The sequence below is a fragment of the Diabrotica virgifera genome, chromosome 4 (assembly GCF_917563875.1).
Source record: "Diabrotica virgifera virgifera chromosome 4, PGI_DIABVI_V3a".
NCBI classification, from domain to species: domain Eukaryota; kingdom Metazoa; phylum Arthropoda; class Insecta; order Coleoptera; family Chrysomelidae; genus Diabrotica; species Diabrotica virgifera.
Window position 1 is genome coordinate 247,768,285 of NC_065446.1, and position 21,608 is coordinate 247,789,892.

The window sequence follows — 21,608 nt, forward strand, 5'->3', positions numbered from 1 at the left end:
TTCGGGGAGGGTTTGAACCCCCAAAATCCCCCTGGCTACGCCCGTGGCGTCACGACGAATTTGCTTGACAATTTGGATTTAGGTCCTAGTCCTACTTATCCTCCACTTCAATACTTATCCACCACTTCAAAGTTGGACTTGTGCCGTTGATTTCTTTTACTTGGGGGGGAGGGGGGGTGAAAGTCACCCCTTCTCGGGGTTTAAATGTACGGTTAAAATAATATGTCAAGTCTGGAGATGGATAAATTGATTAAATATAAATAACTTTTGTTCTATAGAGTTTCTTTATTCAAGTAAATGCTTTTGAGATTATTTGCGAGTGAAATTATTTATTTTCAACAAAAAAAGATGTCTTCAGGCGGTTTTTCACAAATCATTCAAAGAATAAGTATTTTATCGGATTACCTAAATATTATCGAAAAAATAATTTTAGCAAAAATGTAGCTCATAAAAAAAAAACAAACAAAAATGTTGTTTAGTATTTATGAAGTGAATCGACATAGTAACAGCAAAGTTGTAGCCCATGAAAAATTCCAAATCGAATATTTCAACGTGAAATAACCGAAAAATAAAGCACTTTTCGGGGAAAACTCCTTAAAACTTTTTTTTAAATACATATTTCAAAAAAGCGTAACAAGCTTAGTTTTTATGCTAGAAACTTTTATAAAAAAATAAAAATACAGCTTTAAAATAATTTTAATTAGTTTTCCCCGAAAAGTGCCTCATTTTTTGGTTATTTTTTGATTTGGAATTTGACGAATAAGAACAATTTTTCATAAGCTACAACTTTGCTTACTGGGTTGATAGACCTAATTTTTTTCATTTTTTCATAAGCTACATTTTTGCTAAGAATATTTTTTCGGTCAAATACTTACTTTTTGAGTTATTTGCGAAAAACCGCCTGAGAACGTGTTTTTTTTGTAGAATAATAAACATTTTCACTCGCAAATAACTCGAAAAGTATTGACTTGATTACATCGGTGGTGACACTGAAAATTACACGGTATCGCCGAATTTCACATTCATTTATTGGGCTATAGCACATATATGTTTTTGTTATATAAGTCGCATTTAGCAACTTTTTAAAGGGGGCCCCATTTCCAATTCTGCGGGGGGCCCCGACGGAGTTTGTTACGCCACTGATTATCGTATATTAAATATAATATGTACTTGTGCCTAGCTGTTTTACAACCTATTGTATGAATAATGTTAATATGAATCCGAAAATTGAAAAATTAATAAAGACATCTCTTTAAATTAATAATATACCACTGGTCAATAAAATATTTTTAAACCAATAAGGTCGTAAGAGTAGGCAACTCTTATTTCACCAACAGTGATGTGTATGAAAACCGATTTATACAAGACCACTTGTGATTTGAGGTTAGGGTTTGTTTTCCAATCTGTCAATCTGTCATTGTCATTGTCATTCTACAACTTGACAGTGACAGAATAAAATATAAACATTTAAATCCACCTCTTTTGATCAGTTATAGTTAAGTTAAAGGCTAAAGTGAAATATGGCTCACATGCAAAGTGGAAAAGTAGATATATCCTTAATTCAAGCAGCAGCTAGGGCAAACCTGATAAACCTTTTAGAACAATGTCCTGGTAAGAAAGTCATTGTTTGGGATAACAGCTTAGCTGGACCAGTTGGACTTGTAGCCAAATATGCAATCCTCAAGGAGCACCAGGCTCCTAAGATGTTCCCACTTCGAAATATGCCTTTACCTGAAACTGATGTCGATCATATTATCTTCATCTCAAGGCCCAAATTGTATCTGATGGACTACATTGGTAAATAGAATAGATTTTGTATTACTTGCAACTGATTTTTGATTAGATTGATGTAAGATTGAAGCCTAATTAAACACATTCACACATGCTAAACATATAGCTTCCCTGTGCCTCTATGGATACAATTTTTCCCATTATTTAGCCTGTGTATCTCTTATTGCTTATTTCTATTTTTATCTTACCATTAAGCCTAGCATGGTTCTTTCCATGATCTTTGTGGCTACTCTACTTTTGAGGTATATTTTTTGTTAATAGTTAATGCTATTGCATATCTTTCATTCCTGTAACCTTTTGACTCAGGTTTTTCTTGTTTGACAACTACTTACATAGTCACGACAGACAGTTTAATATGCCCTCCAAAGCATAGTGGTGGCTCATTTAACACCTTGGCTGCGTTATGAGATAAATAGACCTCATATTACATTAACAGTTGGCTGCGTCAACTGTGTCTTAATCCATGGTGGCAAGTGGGGGATAGGTATACAGGACATACGGAATGGGACGTTTCGAGGCCGCCGATTCATCGCCGCCGGTTCATCGCCAGTCCATTTCATCGCTGTCATATCTCGTATTTCCTAGAATTCCTAATTAATACTAAAAATAACTAATAATTGTAACTGTCGAAAATTCGGAAATATATCAGATAGCGATTAATTGACTGGCGATGAATCGGCCGGCATCGGGATCGAACTGGCGGCATCAAAACGGCGGCGATGAAACGTCCTAGACCCGTGATTATGCCTCGTAACGCACTCAATGTAAGTTTATAAATATCTCTAAACGCAGCCAAGGTGTTAAATTGAGATCAAGAAATGATAGTGACAGTGTAACACCTTGTCTCTGCTGTAAAAATATGAGATCATCAATCAAGCCCACCCAATCACATTAACTAGTTAACTGCCAGAGTGTTTTTATGGTTATTTACGTTCAGGCCAAGTGGTATATTGATTTCCACGGATAATGAAGTCCGAGCAGGCCTTTGGGAAAGCTACTTTCTCAGTCCTATTGACTGAGATGGCAGAGAATGAACTCTTATTTTTTCTGTTTTTGTTTTATAATACCATCTTGTGAATGAATGTCTCAGATTGTAATTATTTTTATTTCTAGTAACTAGTAGCCTGGTAACTAGTGAAGTGAGTGATATCCTTTAACTCTTTGTGGCTACATAAGTAGTCACCTGAAAATTTCCTGAATGGTCTAATTTACTGTTATCCATAAGCATGTGGTTATGGATAACAGCATGTGACCATTAAAGGCTTAAGTAGTCGTCAACTTAAATTCAAGTCAAATCTGAGGGTTGTTCTCATTTATACTGCCTAGTATTAGTCTCAGTACCTTCCTTTCTAAAATGTCCATGTGTTTTACAGAATTTTGAGTCAGTGCCAAAGTTTCACATCCATAGCTCATTATAGGTCAGATTATGGTTTTGTCATTATACAATTTGTTAATTCAGTTGTAAAACAAATAGTATATATAAAACAGACTATGGATTTGATTTTAATTTTACGATATAACAGTAATTATACAAATTTGATATTTTTTAGCACAAAATGTACATGCTGACAGTAAAACGAAAAGTGGCAGTAAGAAGCAATACCATTTGTTTTTTGTACCAAAGAAAAGCTTATTGTGCATGGAAAGATTGAAACATAAAGGAGTCTATGGAAGCGTAATGTTAATTGATGAATTCAAATGCCAGCTTTTTCCATTTGAATCTGACTTAGTATCAATGGAAATATCTGAGGTTTTTAGGTAAATTTATTTATTTAGTAAATTTATCATTTTAAAAAATTGTTAAATCTTTTTTTTTATTTTTTCAATATTTCAATTACTATGTGACCTACCATAGACATAAATATGGTGATATCATCATCAATAGTTTTCCAACTCTTCGTGAGTCTTTCCCACATGTAGGTACTATTATCTTCCATGTTTGTCATTCATGTGCCACTGTCTCCCATTGTCTCACTACCATTTCCTCCAGATTATCTCGGACTGCATATTTCCACCTTTCTCTAAGCTTTCCTGCAAACCTTCTCCCGTCTAGTCTTTTCCAAAGCACATTGTTTATAAGGTAATTGTTTTTACTGTGTGTCACATGTCCGCCCATCTTAATCTATAGGTTTTTACATATCTCACTAGATTTTCCTGTCCAAAGAGAATCCTGTTCAATTCGTTATTGTGTCTGTGCCTCCATTTGTTTGTCACACTATCTCTCCAAGAACCATATTATATTACTAACCATATGTTAGGACTGAGCGTATTATTGTTTTGTAGAGTTTTAGTTTTGTATTTCTCGATATAATTGAGGATTTAAGAAGGAAATTTAGCCTAAAATAGCACCTGTTGGCCATGCAAATTCTGCAGTAGTATTATTTTCAGTGGTAACGAGTGCTTCCAGGTATACAAATTCGTTAACTGCTTCGATGATGTTGTTTTCTATAACAAGTGGCCGTAAGATTTGTGGCTGTGTGATTATTTCCATGTACCTACACACTTCGTTTTGTTATTGTGTATTATTACATCTATTTCTGTAGCCGCTTGTTTAAGCTCTCTGTTCAGGACGCCTCTTGTACAGTATCTTCCGTTCTTCCATTAAACGAATGAAAAGAACCTGAAAAAGTCGATACTTGTGGTATATTAAACCTCGTATATTTTTAGAGTTTCACATTTACTGTCTGCGTCACTACTAATCTTGGAGTAGACTCTATATTGAATACTTAATATTTAATTTTTTGTTATTTTCTTGACCTTGATTAGTATTTTTAGGGAGTACACAATTGAAAACGACCCTACGTATTTATACCAAACAGCACAAGCTATAATATACCTTCAAAAAATGTATGGAACTATTCCTAAAGTTTGGGGCAAAGGAAATGCAGCTAAGCAAGTTTGGGATCTTGTGGTTAGATTGCAAAGAGAAAAGAATAACAGTGAAGATATGAAAAATAATCAACAGTCATGTATTGATCAAATCATATTAATCGATAGGTCTGTAGATTTGATCACACCTTTAGCTACACAGTTAACTTATGAAGGTAAAGTTATCATTTTCTGATGTTGATGATTTACAGAACTATTTTTATTTTAAGGATTGATTGATGAAATTTTCGGTATAAATAATTCAACTGCCTATTTCCCAATCGATAATTTTTTAAGCACTGAAGAAAGAACTACAGAATCGTTATCAGAAGATAAGAAGCAACTGATTCTAGATTCAACTGACAAAATTTTTGCTGACATCCGGGACAAGAATTTCAATGCTGTAAGTATAATATACCCTATCACTGATGTTTTTTGATACGGCAAATAAATAAATAAATTATGATGATACTTACAGGTAGGCGGTTATCTCTCAAAAGAGGCTAAAGCAATTAGTGCCCAGATGGAAAATACACAGGAAAAGTCTGTCCAGGAGATGAAGCTTTATGTTCAAAGACTTCCTCAAATTTTGGCAAAGAAAAAGCAACTGGCAACACATACAGCAATTGCGGAATGTATTAAGGAAATCACGGATGGGTATGATTTTTTGGATACGTTACAGGTTTGTAGATAATATAGAAAGTAGTTAAGAGGTTTTTATGATTTTTATGCATTGTTTCAACATTGGTAGCATTGGTAATAATCATCATCAGTATCATGGTAGAGCCCTTTAGTGCTGTATCTTTTCAAGCTTTCTGGGACATTCTGCTCTATTCCTTGCTTGGATTTTCCAGTTGCCAACATCGATCTTCTCAGCATCCTATCCACTTCAGTTTGGGTCTGTCCTGTCTTTTCATTTCCACCGGATGAACTGTTAGAATATTTTTTATCATGTTCAATTCCGGGGTTTAGGCTACATGTCTTACCCACTGCAGATGGTTTCGCTTGATTATAGTGGTAACATATTTTTCACTAAAATGCCTGTAGTGTAGATATTCTGCAGTTCAAAGTTATGTATACTCCATAAATTCCTTTCTCACAGATAGCTCCGAATATCTGTTTTATACATCTATATTTGAAATTCTTTATTGAAATAGAAATCCTACTAACAATATTTAAATATGAAATTGCTTAATTAAATGTAACATACAATATACAATAAATGCAATATACAACACATACAGACTTATTAAAAATTATTTTTTATCCAGGTAAAATAAATGTCTTCAGTAATTTTTTTTAAAATTTGAACTGTCACTGCATTCTTAACACTGGGGGAAGATGCTTAAATTCATTCATACATTTGTAAAACAGGGATGTCATTGTGCTATGTTTATTAGTTTTTTGAATATCAAAATCTTCAATATTTCTCGTAGTAACATCCCCCTCAATGTAACATATTCATTAAAATATGCAGGCAGCATTCCTTTTTTTAATTTAAAATGAAAACCATAGTAAGGTAGTAAAGCCTTTGTTGAACTGAAAACCAACCTAAAGTAGAGTACATCATCTCAATTGGTATGTAGCGATTGCATCGAAGAATTGTTCTCATACCTCTGTTATACAAAATTTGCAATGATTGAATTGATCCTTTATCACCTAAATATAAAACACTTGAACAGTAGTCAAAATGGGGCTGAAGTATACTTCTAAATACAGTGATCCTTGAAAATAATGATAGATCTTTGCTAATTCTATTAAAGAAAAATAATTTTTTAGATATTTTCTTGCAAATATATTGAAAATGAGGTTTCAGAGAGAGTGTGTTATCCAGTATAAATCCAAGATATTTAATTTCATTGACCCATTTGATGCATTCATTATTAACTTTTAGTTTCAAATTTTCCATACTTATATTATTTAATTTATATCGACTAGAGACTATCATTGACTTTGTTTTACTCACATTAAGTTTTAACTTGTTAGCATCCAAAAATATCTCAATTCTTTTTAACAAACACTGCATCCTTCTAACAACCTCCACAACATCATCACCACTGCATACAATTAATGTGTCATCTGCAAAAAGACTAATAAATTCCAGACCCTCAACATAATTTACATCATTGATGAAAATAATAAATAATAATGCTCCAAGTACACTGCCTTGTGGTACACCAAAACAATTAGGTAGTTCTGTTGATTTACTTTGGCCTAACTGCACATAATGAGTTCTTTTTTTGAGATATTCGTTAAACCATTTTATAACATTTTGTTTAAAACCATAGTACCTCAATTTTTTAATTAAGAAATCTATGTCTATAGTTTCAAAAGCTCTTCTAAAGTCTAAGAATACAGCTACTACGTATTTATTGTTATCAATAATTAATTAGTTTCCACTTTGAGATGGTAAGTTGTATTGCTGTTTCGCATGAGTGACCCTTTCGAAACCCAGACTGATTGCCGAGAAAAAGATTATATTTATTAAAGTATTCAATTATTTGGTTGTAAACGGCTTTTTCAAGTACCTTTTCTATACAAGGCAGTGTATTGATTGGTCGATATGTAGATACTTCTGATTTAATTTGAGTTTTTGGGACAGGTGTAATGGAGCTAATTTTTAAGTTTTTAGGAAAGCTTCCACTCTTTAATGAAGAATTAACAAAATTAAGAACAGCATAGCCAGTTGTCTCAAAAGTTTTCTTTAAAAATTGTGAATTGAGTACATTATCTAAATTTTTGCAGGTTTTTAAAGAAAATATTATTTGTTTTAGTTCACATATTGGTAAGGGCTGAAATTCACTCATGTAGCATTCAACTGCAGGTAAACTATTATTAGACCATTCATGAGAGTTGGTAAAGCTAGATACTATCTCCTCAATACTCTTTGTAAAATAAGTATTAAACAAACATGCAGCCTCCCTTTCATTCTTTGCATTCACTCTACTTTCATCCATTCCAAAGTTAATTTGTTTATAATTTATATATTGGTCTTTATTTTTTATGAATTTCTTTAAGCGTTTCCACATTTCCTTTGAATCATTTTTATTGTTATCAATCATACTTTCATAATATTTAACTTTTTTTTGCCTTAGCAAATTTACAACTACATTTCTCTTCATCTTATATTCGTTCCATAAATTTATACTATTACCACCATTACTATAGTTTACATAATTTTTATATGCCCTATCACGCTCAAATGCCTTTGCCCTAACATTATCATACCAAGGAACATTTTCATTCTTACAGGTTATTTGTCTTATAGGATACTTATTTTCTATCACAGCTTTACATTTATCATATAAATCATTAGTCGTAATTCCAATCACAGTTTATAAGCTCAATATTTAATTCATAAAATGCCTGATCACTTAAACACCTAGTTAAAATTTTTTTATTATACTAATACCTATAATTAAGTGATCAGTGATCTTTGGTGTATAAAATACTTTATATTCTAACTTATTAGTGTTTGTAAGGACAAGATCAATAAGAGTACTCGAATTCTCACAAATTCTTGTACTTTCCTTGATCACCTGCTCTACCCCCAGTGATTGTATAAGAGTTATTAGTTTTTTACAGTAAAATTCATCTTTATTAAAATAATTTATGTTAAAATCTCCTACCAATATACATTTTTTATTTATGGTCATATTTTCTTCAATAATATCCTCCAACTTACTTAAGAAAGCTGCTAAACTACCATTAGGTGACCTATATAGACAACCGATCGACAAACTTATGCTATTAATTTTCACATGTATAAAAGCACACCAACAATTACTATCTTCAGAATAAATACATCCATTTTCATAAATTGTATCATTTCTTATAAACATTATCACTCCTCCTGTATAGCGGTTAGGGGCATCACATCGAACACAGGAATAGCTAGGTACATTGATCTCATCAGCATCCATATCAACAGTAGTTCTTGTTTCTGATAGAGCTAGGATATATGGTTGTTTACTAAGTATTTGAGCAGTTATTTCATCTTTGTGCGCAATCAAGCTTTGAGCATTGAGGTAGATAATATGACATTGATCTATTGTCTCCAGTTTCTCCCTCGATTCCTCATGAAAAAATTTCTACGATTTCCAAAACTACCATTGTTGTTATAATGATTGCCTGAGTTTTGCAAATTAGGTCTACGGAAAACAAAATTCTTACAATTTTTAAACGGACGCCAGAAGTCTTCAGTCTCTAATTCCTTACTATATTTGCTTTCAATACCAACCTTGAAATACTTGGTGTTTCCTTTTGTTGAGAGTTGACTCACAGTATCTATATAGTCTTATACAAGTTATTTGGGGCAGATGTTTGTTAGCTAAGTACTTTTGGTAGACTATGATAATATTTCTTTGCAATTATGATTCGCCTTTTTATTTCCCCTGATGTGTTATTATTGGAGTTAACAATGTCCCTAGATATATGAACTCTTTGACCCCTTCGAAATTTTGTTCATTGACCATTAGATCTGCATCAACATTTCCAGCTCTTGTGCTTGTGTTAGCTGCCATGAATTTGGTTTTATTTTGATTTATATGTAATCCCATTCATTCTGCTGCTGCTACTAGCTCGGTTAGGATTTTCATGTTTGTCGCCCTGGTTCTTGTTATAATGCCCATCTCGTCAGCATATGCTAGAATTTGAACACATTCCGTCAGCGTGGGTGATAATATGACTTGAAATTTATTTATTTTAAAAAAGATAAAAAGATCAAGACAGGTTTTGTTTATATTTGATTCAGAGTTGGACCACCATCTCCATATAGCTATTTCAGCATCCTTATGCCTCATCGGTGAAGCTCAGAAGTCTCAACTCTGAAGGAAATACAAACAATTCTGCCAATTTAAGGCAAACCATCGCAATGCAATGAACCCACCTCTGAGACGCAATTCAGCGACATCTCTCGTATTACGAGGAAAACAACGAAAAGCCCCAGATGCAAAGTTTACTACCTTTTAAACAATTAGAATAATTGAAATAAAAATATAATAAACAATATTTTAAATCCAAGACTTTTCGTTAATAAACTGCTTTCTGGCTGCATCCCATATCTCCGGATTTTACAATATACAGTGCTAGTCAAAAGTCCGTACCCCCCCTCGTATCTTTTGAACGGTTATACCTATAATGGTGAAATTTGGAGTAAGGAAATAAACGGACGTAAGCTTCTTAACTAGTTATGACAGGTGACGTAATAGTGACAGATGACGTTACAGAGCCACTGTGACCGATAATTTTAAATGGGACCTTATAGCAAGTGATACCTCGTTTGAAAGGTATTTAAAATACCTATTCAGTCATACTAATTTTTTTGGGTTTAAGTTGATTTTGATTTTGGTGAATAAATTAAATAAATATAATATTGTAGTTTCGAATTTAATTAATAAAAATTCAAATGTCCGCCTATGGATTTTTTGTCAAAAAAGTTGACGTTTTTTAATTCTCTAGTAGTTTTTACGTCAACGTCAACCTGTTTGACAAGTAATCATAGGCGGAATTTTGAATTTTTATTAATTAAATGCGGAACTACAATTTTATATTTATTTCATTTATTCATCAAAATTTGCTTAAACTCAAACAAAATTAGTATGACTGAATAGGTATTTTAAATACCTTTCATACGAGGTATCACTTGCCCTAAGGTCCCATTTAAAATTATCGGTCACAGTGGCTCTGTAACGTCATCTGTCACTATGACGTCACCTGTCATAACTAGTTAAGAAGCTTACGTCCGTTTATTTTCTCCCTCCAAATTTCACTATTATAGGTATAACCGTTCAAAAGATACGAGGGGGGGTACGGACTTTTGACTAGCACTGTATAATCACAAGAGACGACGAAAGTAGGAGAAAGCAAATAGAGGACGCTTAGGCCACGCATTTACCTTCCCTTCGTCAAGGAAAAGGACCGAAAGACAGTTTCTAAATACTCAAACTGAGTAAAAATGAAAAAGATAAAAAAGATCAAGGCAGATTTTGTTTATATTTGATTCAGAGTTGGACCACCATCTCCATATAGCTATTTCAGCATCCTTATGCCTCATCGGTGAAGCTCAGAAGTCTCAACTCTGAAGGAAATACAAACAATTCTGCCAATTTAAGGCAAACCATCGCAATGCAATGAACCCACCTCTGAGACGCAATTCAGCGACATCTCTCGTATTACGAGGAAAACAACGAAAAGCCCCAGATGCAAAGTTTACTACCTTTTAAACAATTAGAATAATTGAAATAAAAATATAATAAACAATATTTTAAATCCAAGACTTTTCGTTAATAAACTGCTTTCTGGCTGCATTCCATATCTCCGGATTTTACAATTATATAATCACAAGAGACGACGAAAGTAGGAGAAAGCAAATAGAGGACGCTTAGGCCACGCATTTACCTTCCCTTCGTCAAGGAAAAGGACCGAAAGACAGTTTCTAAATACTCAAACTGAGTAAAAATGAAAAAGATAAAAAAGATCAAGGCAGGTTTTGTTTATATTTGATTCAGAGTTGGACCACCATCTCCATATAGCTATTTCAGCATCCTTATGCCTCATCGGTGAAGCTCAGAAGTCCCAACTCTGAAGAAAATACAAACAATTCTGCCAATTTAAGGCAAACCATCGCAATGCAATGAACCCACCTCTGAGACGCAATTCAGCGACATCTCTCGTATTACGAGGAAAACAACGAAAAGCCCCAGATGCAAAGTTTACTACCTTTTAAACAATTAGAATAATTGAAATAAAAATATAATAAACAATATTTTAAATCCAAGACTTTTCGTTAATAAATCCAAGAATTTTCATTTTTCATTATTTATTTTAATCTGTTTAATAAATTTATTTTTTAATTTTTAGGCTGAACAGGAGTTTTTAAACTGCATAGAAGTAGACAAACCCAGTGCTTACATTGAAGAAATGATCGCTCAGAGCAAACCAATGGTGAAAGTGTTAAGGTTAATGTGTTTACAATGTATCGCAAGTTCTGGATTAAAGCCCAAAATTTTGGAAAGCTATAAAAGGGATCTAGTACAGGCAAGTTCATTTTTCATGATTTTATAGGAACTCGAGGGAGTCCACGAGGAATCTAACATTTACAAATTCTAAGATAAATTAATTTCATGCTTTTATAAATAATCATTCATGAGAACCTAACAAGGTTCGAAACCGGTTAAAGTCCTTATGGCGCTCTCTGAACGAACTGAAATATAAGACGGCTCTTGTTTCGTTTTACAACGAAATGATTATTTATTTCAATTAGTTTTACTCCTAACTGAGGATGCGGGACCATGGCATTTTGGTAGAATCGAATAACTTATCTCATATGAAACATAATTTTTAGTATGAAACTATTTTCTCAATCATTAAAAACAGAGCAACTTTTAAATATCTTCACTGTTTTAGGTTTACGGCCTGGAGGCCCTTCTGGCAATATCGAAATTGGAAAAAGTTGGACTATTGAAACTTCAATCTAGTACTAGACAATACACAGTTCTGAGAAAAGCATTAAGTTTAACCATGGAAAACACTTCCGAAATTAATCCTACAGACATTAGTTACGTTCATAGTATATACGCACCGATGAGTATCAGATTAGTGGAACATGTAACCAGAACTGGAGGAACTAAACAATTGCAGGATGTGTTAGGCTTACTACCAGGTAGGAAACTTTTTTAATCGTTGATTTTTTTGTAAAACATGCAACCTGTTAAAACAGAACAGAACCAGTCCATCAATTTTCTAGATTTAAAAATGACCAGACTACAAAACAAACATTAGTTCTCCGTATTTCATAAACCTACCCATACTGACGCAACCATACACAATTTATCATCCCATCCTACACAACTAGCCCGATCAGGGAACGCAAAATTTTACGAAAACCTCCAAAAAAATAAAGGAAGGATGAAAATTTGGGAATAGCTAGTTGAAATTCTCTATTATTAGGTATATAAGAAAAAGTTTACAATTCTACATCCCCTCCATTTTACAAAAATTGGAAAATACTGGGTGAAAAATTTTTTCTCGGGGGTGAAAAAATATACGTTCAAAATAAGTCCGGAATTGGATAAAATGACTAATTCTAAGTAACTTTTGTTCTATAGTTTTTTTACCAAGTCAATACTTTTCGAGTTATTTGCAAGTGAATGTGTTCATTTTTAACCAAAAAAAAAAAAAAAATGTTTTTGGACGATTTTTCGGAGATAACTCAAAAATTAAGTATTTTAGCGAAAAAGTATTCTTAGTAAAGATATAGCTTATAAAAAATTGAAAAAAAATGGTGTATGCGTGAGGTCTGCAGACCCAATAGAAGCAGAGTTGCAGCTAATGAAATGTAGGTTCTTCTTCGTCAAATCCAAATCGAATATTTCAATGTTAAATAACCAAAAAACAGAGCACTTTTCGGGGAAAATTCATTACAACTTTTTTAAAGTGTTTAAAAAAGGTTTATTTTTGTTTTTTAAAAAAACTTCTACCATTAAAAGTAAGTGAGTTACGCTCAAAATATTGTTGGTCTCTTTTATTTTTTGGTAAAGAAATGGCAAAAATCACCCATTAATTAGCTTCTAAAATAAAATTAATCGTTACCGCTTTACTAGTTACTTTACTTATGTATTGTTTATATTATCTATAAGTTTCATTGGTTCAAAGTGCTCAGTTTTGAAAAAAATGAGTTTAATATAATTTTTTTTTAATTTTGAAAAAAATCGTAATTTTTTATGGAATTAACTTAAAAACAATTAGGAATACCAAAAATCTCAAAGAGTAATAAAATGTATGTTTTGCTTTTCTGAATATTTTTGATTGTTTGTTTTCTTGTTAGACAAAAATTGATTATGCTATGGCTGTTCAAAATTTGCCTAAACTCGTGATTAGTTACTCGTTCAAGCCATTTTGACTACAGCTTTTTCAAAACGAAGCACTTTGAACCGATGAAACTTACAGATCATATAAATAATACATAGTGTGGCCGATATGTGAAACAATTGCACATTTAATGATACAAGCATATACTTTTGTTCACATATACTACACATATAAAGGTTCAAATTTAGATATGAGGCCATATCAGATTTTGCCTTTTACAAAAATGGCGGGCATTCAAAATGGCGGATATAAATATGTGTTTAATAGTACCACAACTTTTGATCGAAAAGTCCGATTCCAACCAAATTTTGTATATAGGTTCGTTTTTTGATTTACAACATAGATGTGGTGAATCAGAAGAATCAGTTTACCAGAAATTGTGTTTTACTGGTGGTTTATGTAAAAATATGTTTTTTTTGCAATTTTTTCCCTCTGTATATATTAATTTTTCAATAAGGTAATACCGCAATTGAAAAGAGCGTAAAAATATTTTGTAGAAAATATTTTGAACTGTTTAGTTATGTTAATTAGCATTTAATAAATGCATAACGTATCTTCACATGAATCTAGGTGTGGCAGATTCCTGTAAATATTATAAGAATTATTGTGCATTTAATGGTAGAAGCATATAATTTGGACCACATATACTACACATCCAAAGGTTCAAATTTAGATATGAGGCCATCTCAGATTTTGCCTTTTACAAAAAAAGCGGGCATTCAAAATGGCGACTGTACATATGTGACTAATAGCAAGATAACTTTTGAACGAAAAGTCCGATTTCAACCAACTTTGGTATATAGTTTATTTTTTTGATATGTAAGACCAAGGTCTTGAACCGGAAGAATCGATTTACCAGAAGTTGTGCTTTTCCTCATTTTTATCTAAAACATGTTGTTTTTTTACCGATTCTTTCACCCTGTATATATTAATTTTTCAAAAAGTTAATACCGGCGTTGTAAAGAGCGTAAAATATTTTTTAGGAAATATTTTGAACTCTTTAGTTATGTTAATTACCAATTAATAAATGCATAACGTATCTTCACATGTACCTATGAACCTATGTGCGGCAGATTCGTACAAATAATATAAGAATTATTGTGCATAACTCTTTAGTTATGTTAATTACCAATTAATAAATGCATAACGTATCTTCACATGTACCTATGAACCTATGTGCGGTAGATTCGTACAAATAATATAAGAATTATTGTGCATAACTCTTTAGTTATGTTAATTACCAATTAATAAATGCATAACGTATCTTCACATGTACCTATGAACCTATGTGCGGCAGATTCGTACAAATAATATAAGAATTATTGTGCATTTAATGGTAAAAGCATATAATTTGGACCACACACACACTACACATACAAAGATTCAAATTTAGATATGAGGCCATCTCAGATTTTGTCTTTTACAAAAATGGCGGGCATTCAAAATGAATCTGCCGCACATAGGTACATGTGAAGATACGTTATGCATTTATTAAATGGTAATTAACATAATTAAAAAGTTCAAAATCTTTCCTAAACAATATTTTTACACGATTTTCAATGGCGGTATTAACTTTTTGAAAAATTAATATATACACGGTGAAAGAATTGAAAAAAAACAACATATTTTTATATAAAAAACAGTAAAAACACAACTTCTGTTAAACCGATTCTTCCGGTTCAAGACTTCGATCTTATTCATCCAAAAAAGAACCTTAATGCAAAATTTGGTTGAATGAAATCTGACTTTTTGTTCAAAAGTAATAGTGCTATTAGTCACATATGTATAGCCGCCATTTTTAATGCTCGCCATTTTTGTAAAAAGCCAAATCTGAGATGGCCTCATATCTAAATTTGAACTTTTGTATGTTTAGTATGTATGTGGTCCAAATTATATGCTTCTACCATTAAATGCACAATAATTCTTATAATATTTATTACCATTTTAAAAAATGAATATATACAGGGTGAAAGAATTGAAAATAAATTATTTACATAAGATAAAATAGTTTTACATAAAAACCAGGAAAAACACAACTTCTGGTAAACCCATTCTTCCAGTTCACGACAATGATCTTGTAAATCACAAAAAGAACCTATGTACCAAATTTGGTTGAAATCGGACTTTTCGTTCAAAAGATATCGTGCTATTAGTCACATATGAATAGTCACCCATTTTGAGTGACCGCCATTTTTGTAAAAGGCAAAATCTGAGATGGCCTCATATCTAAATTTGAACCTTTATATATGCAGTATATGTGGACCAAATTATATGCTTGTATCATTAAATGTGCAATTCTTATATTTGCACGAATCTACCGCACTAACATAGATAAAGTAACTTCTGAAGTGGTAATGTTAAAATTTATATGTGATGCTAATTAGGGGGTGATTTTCGCGATTTTTTTACCAAAAAATAAAAGGGACCAACAATATTTTGAGCGTAATTCACTTACTTTTACTTTTTTTAAACACTTTAAAAAAGTTAAAATGAATTTTCCCCTAAAAGTGCCCTTTTGGGTTATTTCACATTGAAATATTCGATTTGGAATTTTACGAAGAAGAACCTACTTTTCATTAGCTGAAACTCTGCTTCTACTGGGTCTACAGACCTCATGTATACACCATTTTTTTCAATTTTTTATGGGCTATATTTTTGCTAAGAATATTTTTTTTTTCGCTAAAATGCTTACTTTTTGAGTTATCTCCGAAAAACCATCCAAAAACATGTTTTATTTTGTTAAACATGAACATATTTACTCGCAAATACCTCGAAAAGTATTGACTTAGCGAAAAAACTCTATAGAAGAAAAGTTGTTTAGAATTAGTCATTTTATCCAATTCCGGTCTTATTTTGGGGAATGTAGAGGGGACGTAGAATTGTAAACTTTTTCTTATATAATAATAGACAATTAACTACCTATTCCCAAATTTTCTTCCTTCCTTTATTTTTTTGGGGGTCAGATTGTTCTTTGATAGGCCTAAACATAAATTAGCAGCCTACCAGAGCATGTTACATAGATTGACAGAAATGCCCATGTAAAAAATAAGTTCCAGATTGAAGATTGAATTGAACATCATTAAACAAATAGCAGTAAACAATGGGTACAACGGACAAACTATTAACTCAATTTTAAACCAAAAACTACATAAGAAAGCCCTAAAATTATATCAACAAAAATAGTTAAACACATAAGAAAGAAAGGAATAACACCAGCTTTCAGAACTAACAACAGCTTAGGCAAATATATTAAGAACAATAAGAGCCAAAAGACAAAGCAATTACAGAGTGGTGTATACAAACTGAGATGTGATGACTGTCCAAAAAGTTACATCGGTCAAACTAACAGAACCTTTGATAAACGCATATCAGAACACAAAAGGGTTTTCAATAATAGAAAAACTAATACTACATACACACTGTACCTTTAGATCATAATCATTCTTTTAATGAACAGTATAAAATACTCCGTATTAAAAATAAAGGCCTTAAGCTATCCTTAATAGAATCTATGAAAATTAATAAATTAATGAATACAGATATAATTCTGAATGGCCAATTTAAGACAAACGGCTCCCCACTCCTCAACCTATCAGTGGCGGCTGGTGGGGTAAAATTTTGGGTAGGCCAAGCCAGCAAATTACATATAGCTATGTATAATAATACATAATATGCAAATATAAATTTATTTTTATGTATAATAGTGTAGGAAACAGGTTGAACCTCGCAAAATGGAGACCAGTCCGGTTTTATTTTTTTTTTCTGGTATATAAAGGGGTACTCGTTATGAAACTAACTTTTTCTTAAACAATTTCGACCCGGAACCCCCCTTTTCATCCCTTTAAAGGGGGTAATTTGTGGTTTTTGGGAAACGTAGCCCTTCCTGTACGTTTTACAAAAAATTTACTTAATAGTAAAATGAAGAGGACTATATTTCCTACTATTTATTTCCAGACAGCATATGTCTATCACCCACCGTTTAGCGGGAGTGGCGCCCCAACGTTGATAAATTTTTAAAAAGGATGTTTTAAAAAATATTTTCCCTAACTGTAATGAAAATTAAGAAGAAACCGTGCGGCAATTAATCACAAATAAGTGGCTGATTTTTTGATATAGGTTTCATTTAAGTCAATTGCAAATTTTATAATTACAGGGTGTTACATTTTAAAAACCCCTTTTTATACCATTTGAACCGCCTATGCTAGAGTAAAAAAAACTTTCAGCGATTATCCATGTACTAGTGTTATTAACAAATTTGTATAATGCGCCCTCATATTTTCCCCGGAACCACCCCAAAAAAAGGAGAATCAATAAAGAAAATAATAAAAAATTGCTTTTGGGCCACCACTGTGGTTTTAGGGTACAAAGAAAATAAAATATGCATAAGTCGAAATAGGTGACGAAAAAAAAAAACAAAAACTGGAGCCCGCCAAAGCATTTTTGAGGTTTGCGGCGCCACTGTGCCGTAACGGTTGCTTATACGAAAAAAATACATAGGACCTTATTTGTTGAGAAAATAGTGGTCTTTAATTCTGTATAAGTTTCAGCAGGGATGTTGCAATAATCATATATATTTATGAAAAACCCTATTGATGGAGCATATGACCATTTGGGTCAAAAAGCAAAAAAAAATTTTTTTCCACCCCTTCTTTATTTATTTTTTTTTGCTACAGGGGTTGCATTAAGAAATCGCTTTTGTTGTCCATGCATGGTTAATAAGAACGTGCACAAAATGATATATGAAGCATTTTAATAAAGAGCATGGTGTGCGAAGGATTCCAAGAAAATCACTCTCTTTATTAATTCTCCTTTTTTGGGATGTTTCCGGAAAAAAAATGGGGGTGCATTATAGAAATTTGTAACTAACACTAGTACATGGATAATCGCTGAAAGTTTTTTTACTCTACATAGTATAGGCGGTTCAGATGGTATAAAAAGGGATTTTTTAAAATGTAACACCCCGTAATTAAAAAATGGGCAATTCCCCTTAAATGAAACCTATACCAAAAAATTAGCCACTTACTTGTGATTAATTTCCCTAGAGTTTCTTCTTAATTTTCATTACAGTTAGGAAAAAATATTTTTTTAAAACATCTTTTTTAAAAATTTGTCAACATTGGGGCGCCACCCCCGCTAAACGGTGGGTGATAGACATATGCTGTAAAGGAAATAAATGGTAGGAAATATAGTCCTCTTCATTTTACTAGTAAATAAATTTTTTGCAAAACGTACAGGAATGGCTATGTTTCACAAAAACCACAAATTACCCCCTTTAAAGGGATGAAATGGGGGTTCCGCGGCGAAATTTTTTAAGAAAAAGTTAGTCTCATAATAAGCTCCCCTTGATATACGAGAAATAAAATAAAACCGGACTTGTGTCCATTTTGCGAGGTTCAACCTCTATTTCCCACACTATAAAAATACTTAGAAGGTAACTGTAACAGATTTACATTTAATTATATTTTTAAAACTAAATCAAATTTTGAACTAAAATATACAAATAGTTTACATATTTTATTATTTATAGAGCAGGTTTATTCTTCTCTCTTTGCTTTGTGCAAATTTGTCAGTTACAATTCGATAATTCTGTTATCGGCAACGAGGCCCGGCGAAGTGTGAAGTGAGCGAAGGCCAGTTTGAATCGGGCCTATACACCAGGCATAACACGACAATATAAAAATCGTTGTCCGGCAAGCTGCTTCATTTCGAACGCTTTTTGTACGGAGATCTTATGTGAGCGGAGTCGGCCAGCTCCGAGCGGGCCTACTAATGATATTTATTATGCCTGAATACGATTCGATGCTTTCTGTGAATTTGGTAATAACAAAGTTGTCTTAACGGACGCTAATGTATTGAGTGCTTTAGCACATTTCAAATTATTTACATGCTTTAACATAATTTTTGAATATGTCTTTTTCTATTTTAAAGCTCTTAAAATTATTGGGTAGGCCCGGCCTATCCTGCCTACCCCCAAAAGCCGCCACTGCAACCTATTCAGTTAGAGACTTCAAAAGTGTAGACACATAATAAAAATCAATCACTTGAGAAAGGCACTCGCCGAAACAGCTGTAGTGACAGTGATTTTTAATATATTTTGTGGAAATAGTGAAAAGAAAAGTTTTCAATGTTTTATTGTTAAATCTACTTGTGTTTTGAAATTTTATGTGATCCATGTATTTAAGACATTTTTTTAAATTTCAGGTCCAACTTTAGATGAAACCAGATCAGTTAACACTATAATAAATTCAGATTCACCACAAACAGTTCTTGTATTCTTTATTGGTGGATGTACATTTGCAGAGGTAACTAACATTGTGCATTACTTTAACAAAAATTACTACTTTCTTCGTTTCAGATATCTGCTCTGAGATTTTTATCCACGCAAGAAGATTCAAATGTTGAATTTGTAATAGGTACTACCAAGTTGATTAATGGGACGACATTTTTGAATTCCATTATTGAAAACTAATATTACATTCCTACGCTCTTTTAATCTTTTATGCGAAAAATACCAGCTAAATTGAGAAATAAAAGCTTTATTAATGTTCTTGGTTGGTCTCAAAGACAAGATGCCATTAAAGATTTTATTTTCTTTGTATATGTGGTATTTATGCCATAATCGATATTTTTAGTTATGTTATATTTCTATCTATTTTGTACTGTGATACGTTATCTTATTAATATACAAATCAAATAAATACATAATTTGGAGCACTAAATAATTTATTTTGTCCTTAATTGTACCTGAAAATAGGATTGGTGGAACAGATAGTGTGTAAAGTCGACCGTTGAAAATACTCACCTAGGATGGTAAAATGTAGCTACCAAATTATCGACTCTATTAACTGAACTCACCCCCAATTGATTAGTAAAGTTAGTCATTAACTTTGTGCTATGGTGGTAAAATTTCGACATCGACTGAAAGGGGTTGGAAGCTACTATACAACCAAGTATGCGTGCTCATAGCCAATATAATATGCAATTCAATCAAAGTACTCAACATCTGTTGAAGATAACGAAATCGAAAGTAAGAGAAACAAAAGAGAATCACAATCCCTGTTTCAGCAATCCAAAAAAATAATAATAACGCCACAAAAACATAGAGAATTTAGGGAGGAAGTGTATGCTTTGAAAAAGAAACACTATGCTCTCAGAATGGAATTAAAATAGACTAAAAAATCCTAGCCCAAGAAGAATCCAGAGTAGAGTATGTTGAGAAAGAGAAATAACATTATAGTAACAGGAGTTAAAAACAATCTAGAAATGAAAAATACTCCTGAAAGTTTTATGAACAATTATCTTCCATTTCTTTTGATGATTCCTTATCAGCCACTTCTAAACCTCTATTTTTTGTGATCTCACAGAAAGGTTTCTCTCAAGTCTTGTTTTGCCCACATTCTCATGCACTGCTTCATGACACGGTAATATCAAAGATACCTTATTATCTTTTGCCAGGTTGTAAGATCTTTGCAGTTCCTCCCCAGTTTTGATACTGCCATAATAGCTGCTTGGCTATAGGTGTAAATATTGATTATATTTGGTTTTGGGTCTCCACATACGATTTCATCAATGCAGGCCACCAAAGCAAAGACTTAAGGGGGTATTAGCATGCCGCAGTTAAAATAGGTGACAGCCAAAGGAACTAACGTTTAACAATTCGTTGAGTAGATGGCAACACGCACATAGATTCTCAAGGCCGCGTCCCACCATCAAATAATTTGAGCAAACTGAAAGTGACAGTTAGTGACGTCACATCCTGAGTGTTCATTGTGGATAATAATGAAAAATTTTAATTTTAAATAAAGTACAAACAAGTTAGACAACTCAATACAAAAAATTTGATCAAACTAGACTGATAGTGAGAGCACAGATTTTTAGAATTTCAAAAAAACTGCAATTGTGACGTCACTTTGACGTACTTCCGGAGTTTGCTCAAATTATTTGATGGTGAGACGCGGCCTTAATACTTTAGTAACGACGAAATTTAAATTCTATTAACGACGGCGTTGTTGCCAAGTGTCAATCGTACTTTTATTGTATTTACAGATGAGGGTTTTTAATTCTTTACCTGGTAAGGT

At 32.5% G+C, this 21,608-nt stretch overlaps 1 protein-coding gene across 2 annotated transcripts; it reads left to right on the plus strand.

Annotated features, from left to right (window-relative positions):
• Positions 1-1,434: 1,434 nt before the first annotated feature.
• LOC114334175 (vacuolar protein sorting-associated protein 33A) lies at positions 1,435-20,241 on the plus strand. 2 transcript variants are annotated; one of them, XM_028284213.2, is made up of 9 exons: positions 1,435-1,797; positions 3,342-3,549; positions 4,558-4,835; positions 4,890-5,062; positions 5,138-5,341; positions 11,521-11,697; positions 12,067-12,322; positions 19,732-19,832; positions 19,886-20,241. In XM_028284213.2, exons 1-9 carry the CDS (start codon positions 1,521-1,523, stop codon positions 19,997-19,999), a joined length of 1,788 nt encoding a protein of 595 aa, XP_028140014.1. In that variant the 5' UTR covers positions 1,435-1,520; the 3' UTR covers positions 20,000-20,241. The 2 variants fall into 2 exon arrangements, with proteins under 2 accessions (XP_028140014.1, XP_028140020.1); XM_028284219.2 differs by having other exon boundaries at positions 4,567-4,835.
• The last annotated feature ends 1,367 nt before the right edge of the window (positions 20,242-21,608 follow it).

Excerpts from the sequence above, each read along its gene's own strand:
- LOC114334175 (XM_028284213.2), top strand. The coding sequence starts at position 1,521 with ATGGCTCACATGCAAAGTGGAAAAGTAGATATATCCTTAATTCAAGCA. Across the intron at positions 5,063-5,137 it reads GGGACAAGAATTTCAATGCT|GTAGGCGGTTATCTCTCAAA; the intron begins GTAAGTATAATA and ends TGATACTTACAG. Across the intron at positions 11,698-12,066 it reads ATAAAAGGGATCTAGTACAG|GTTTACGGCCTGGAGGCCCT; the intron begins GCAAGTTCATTT and ends TCACTGTTTTAG.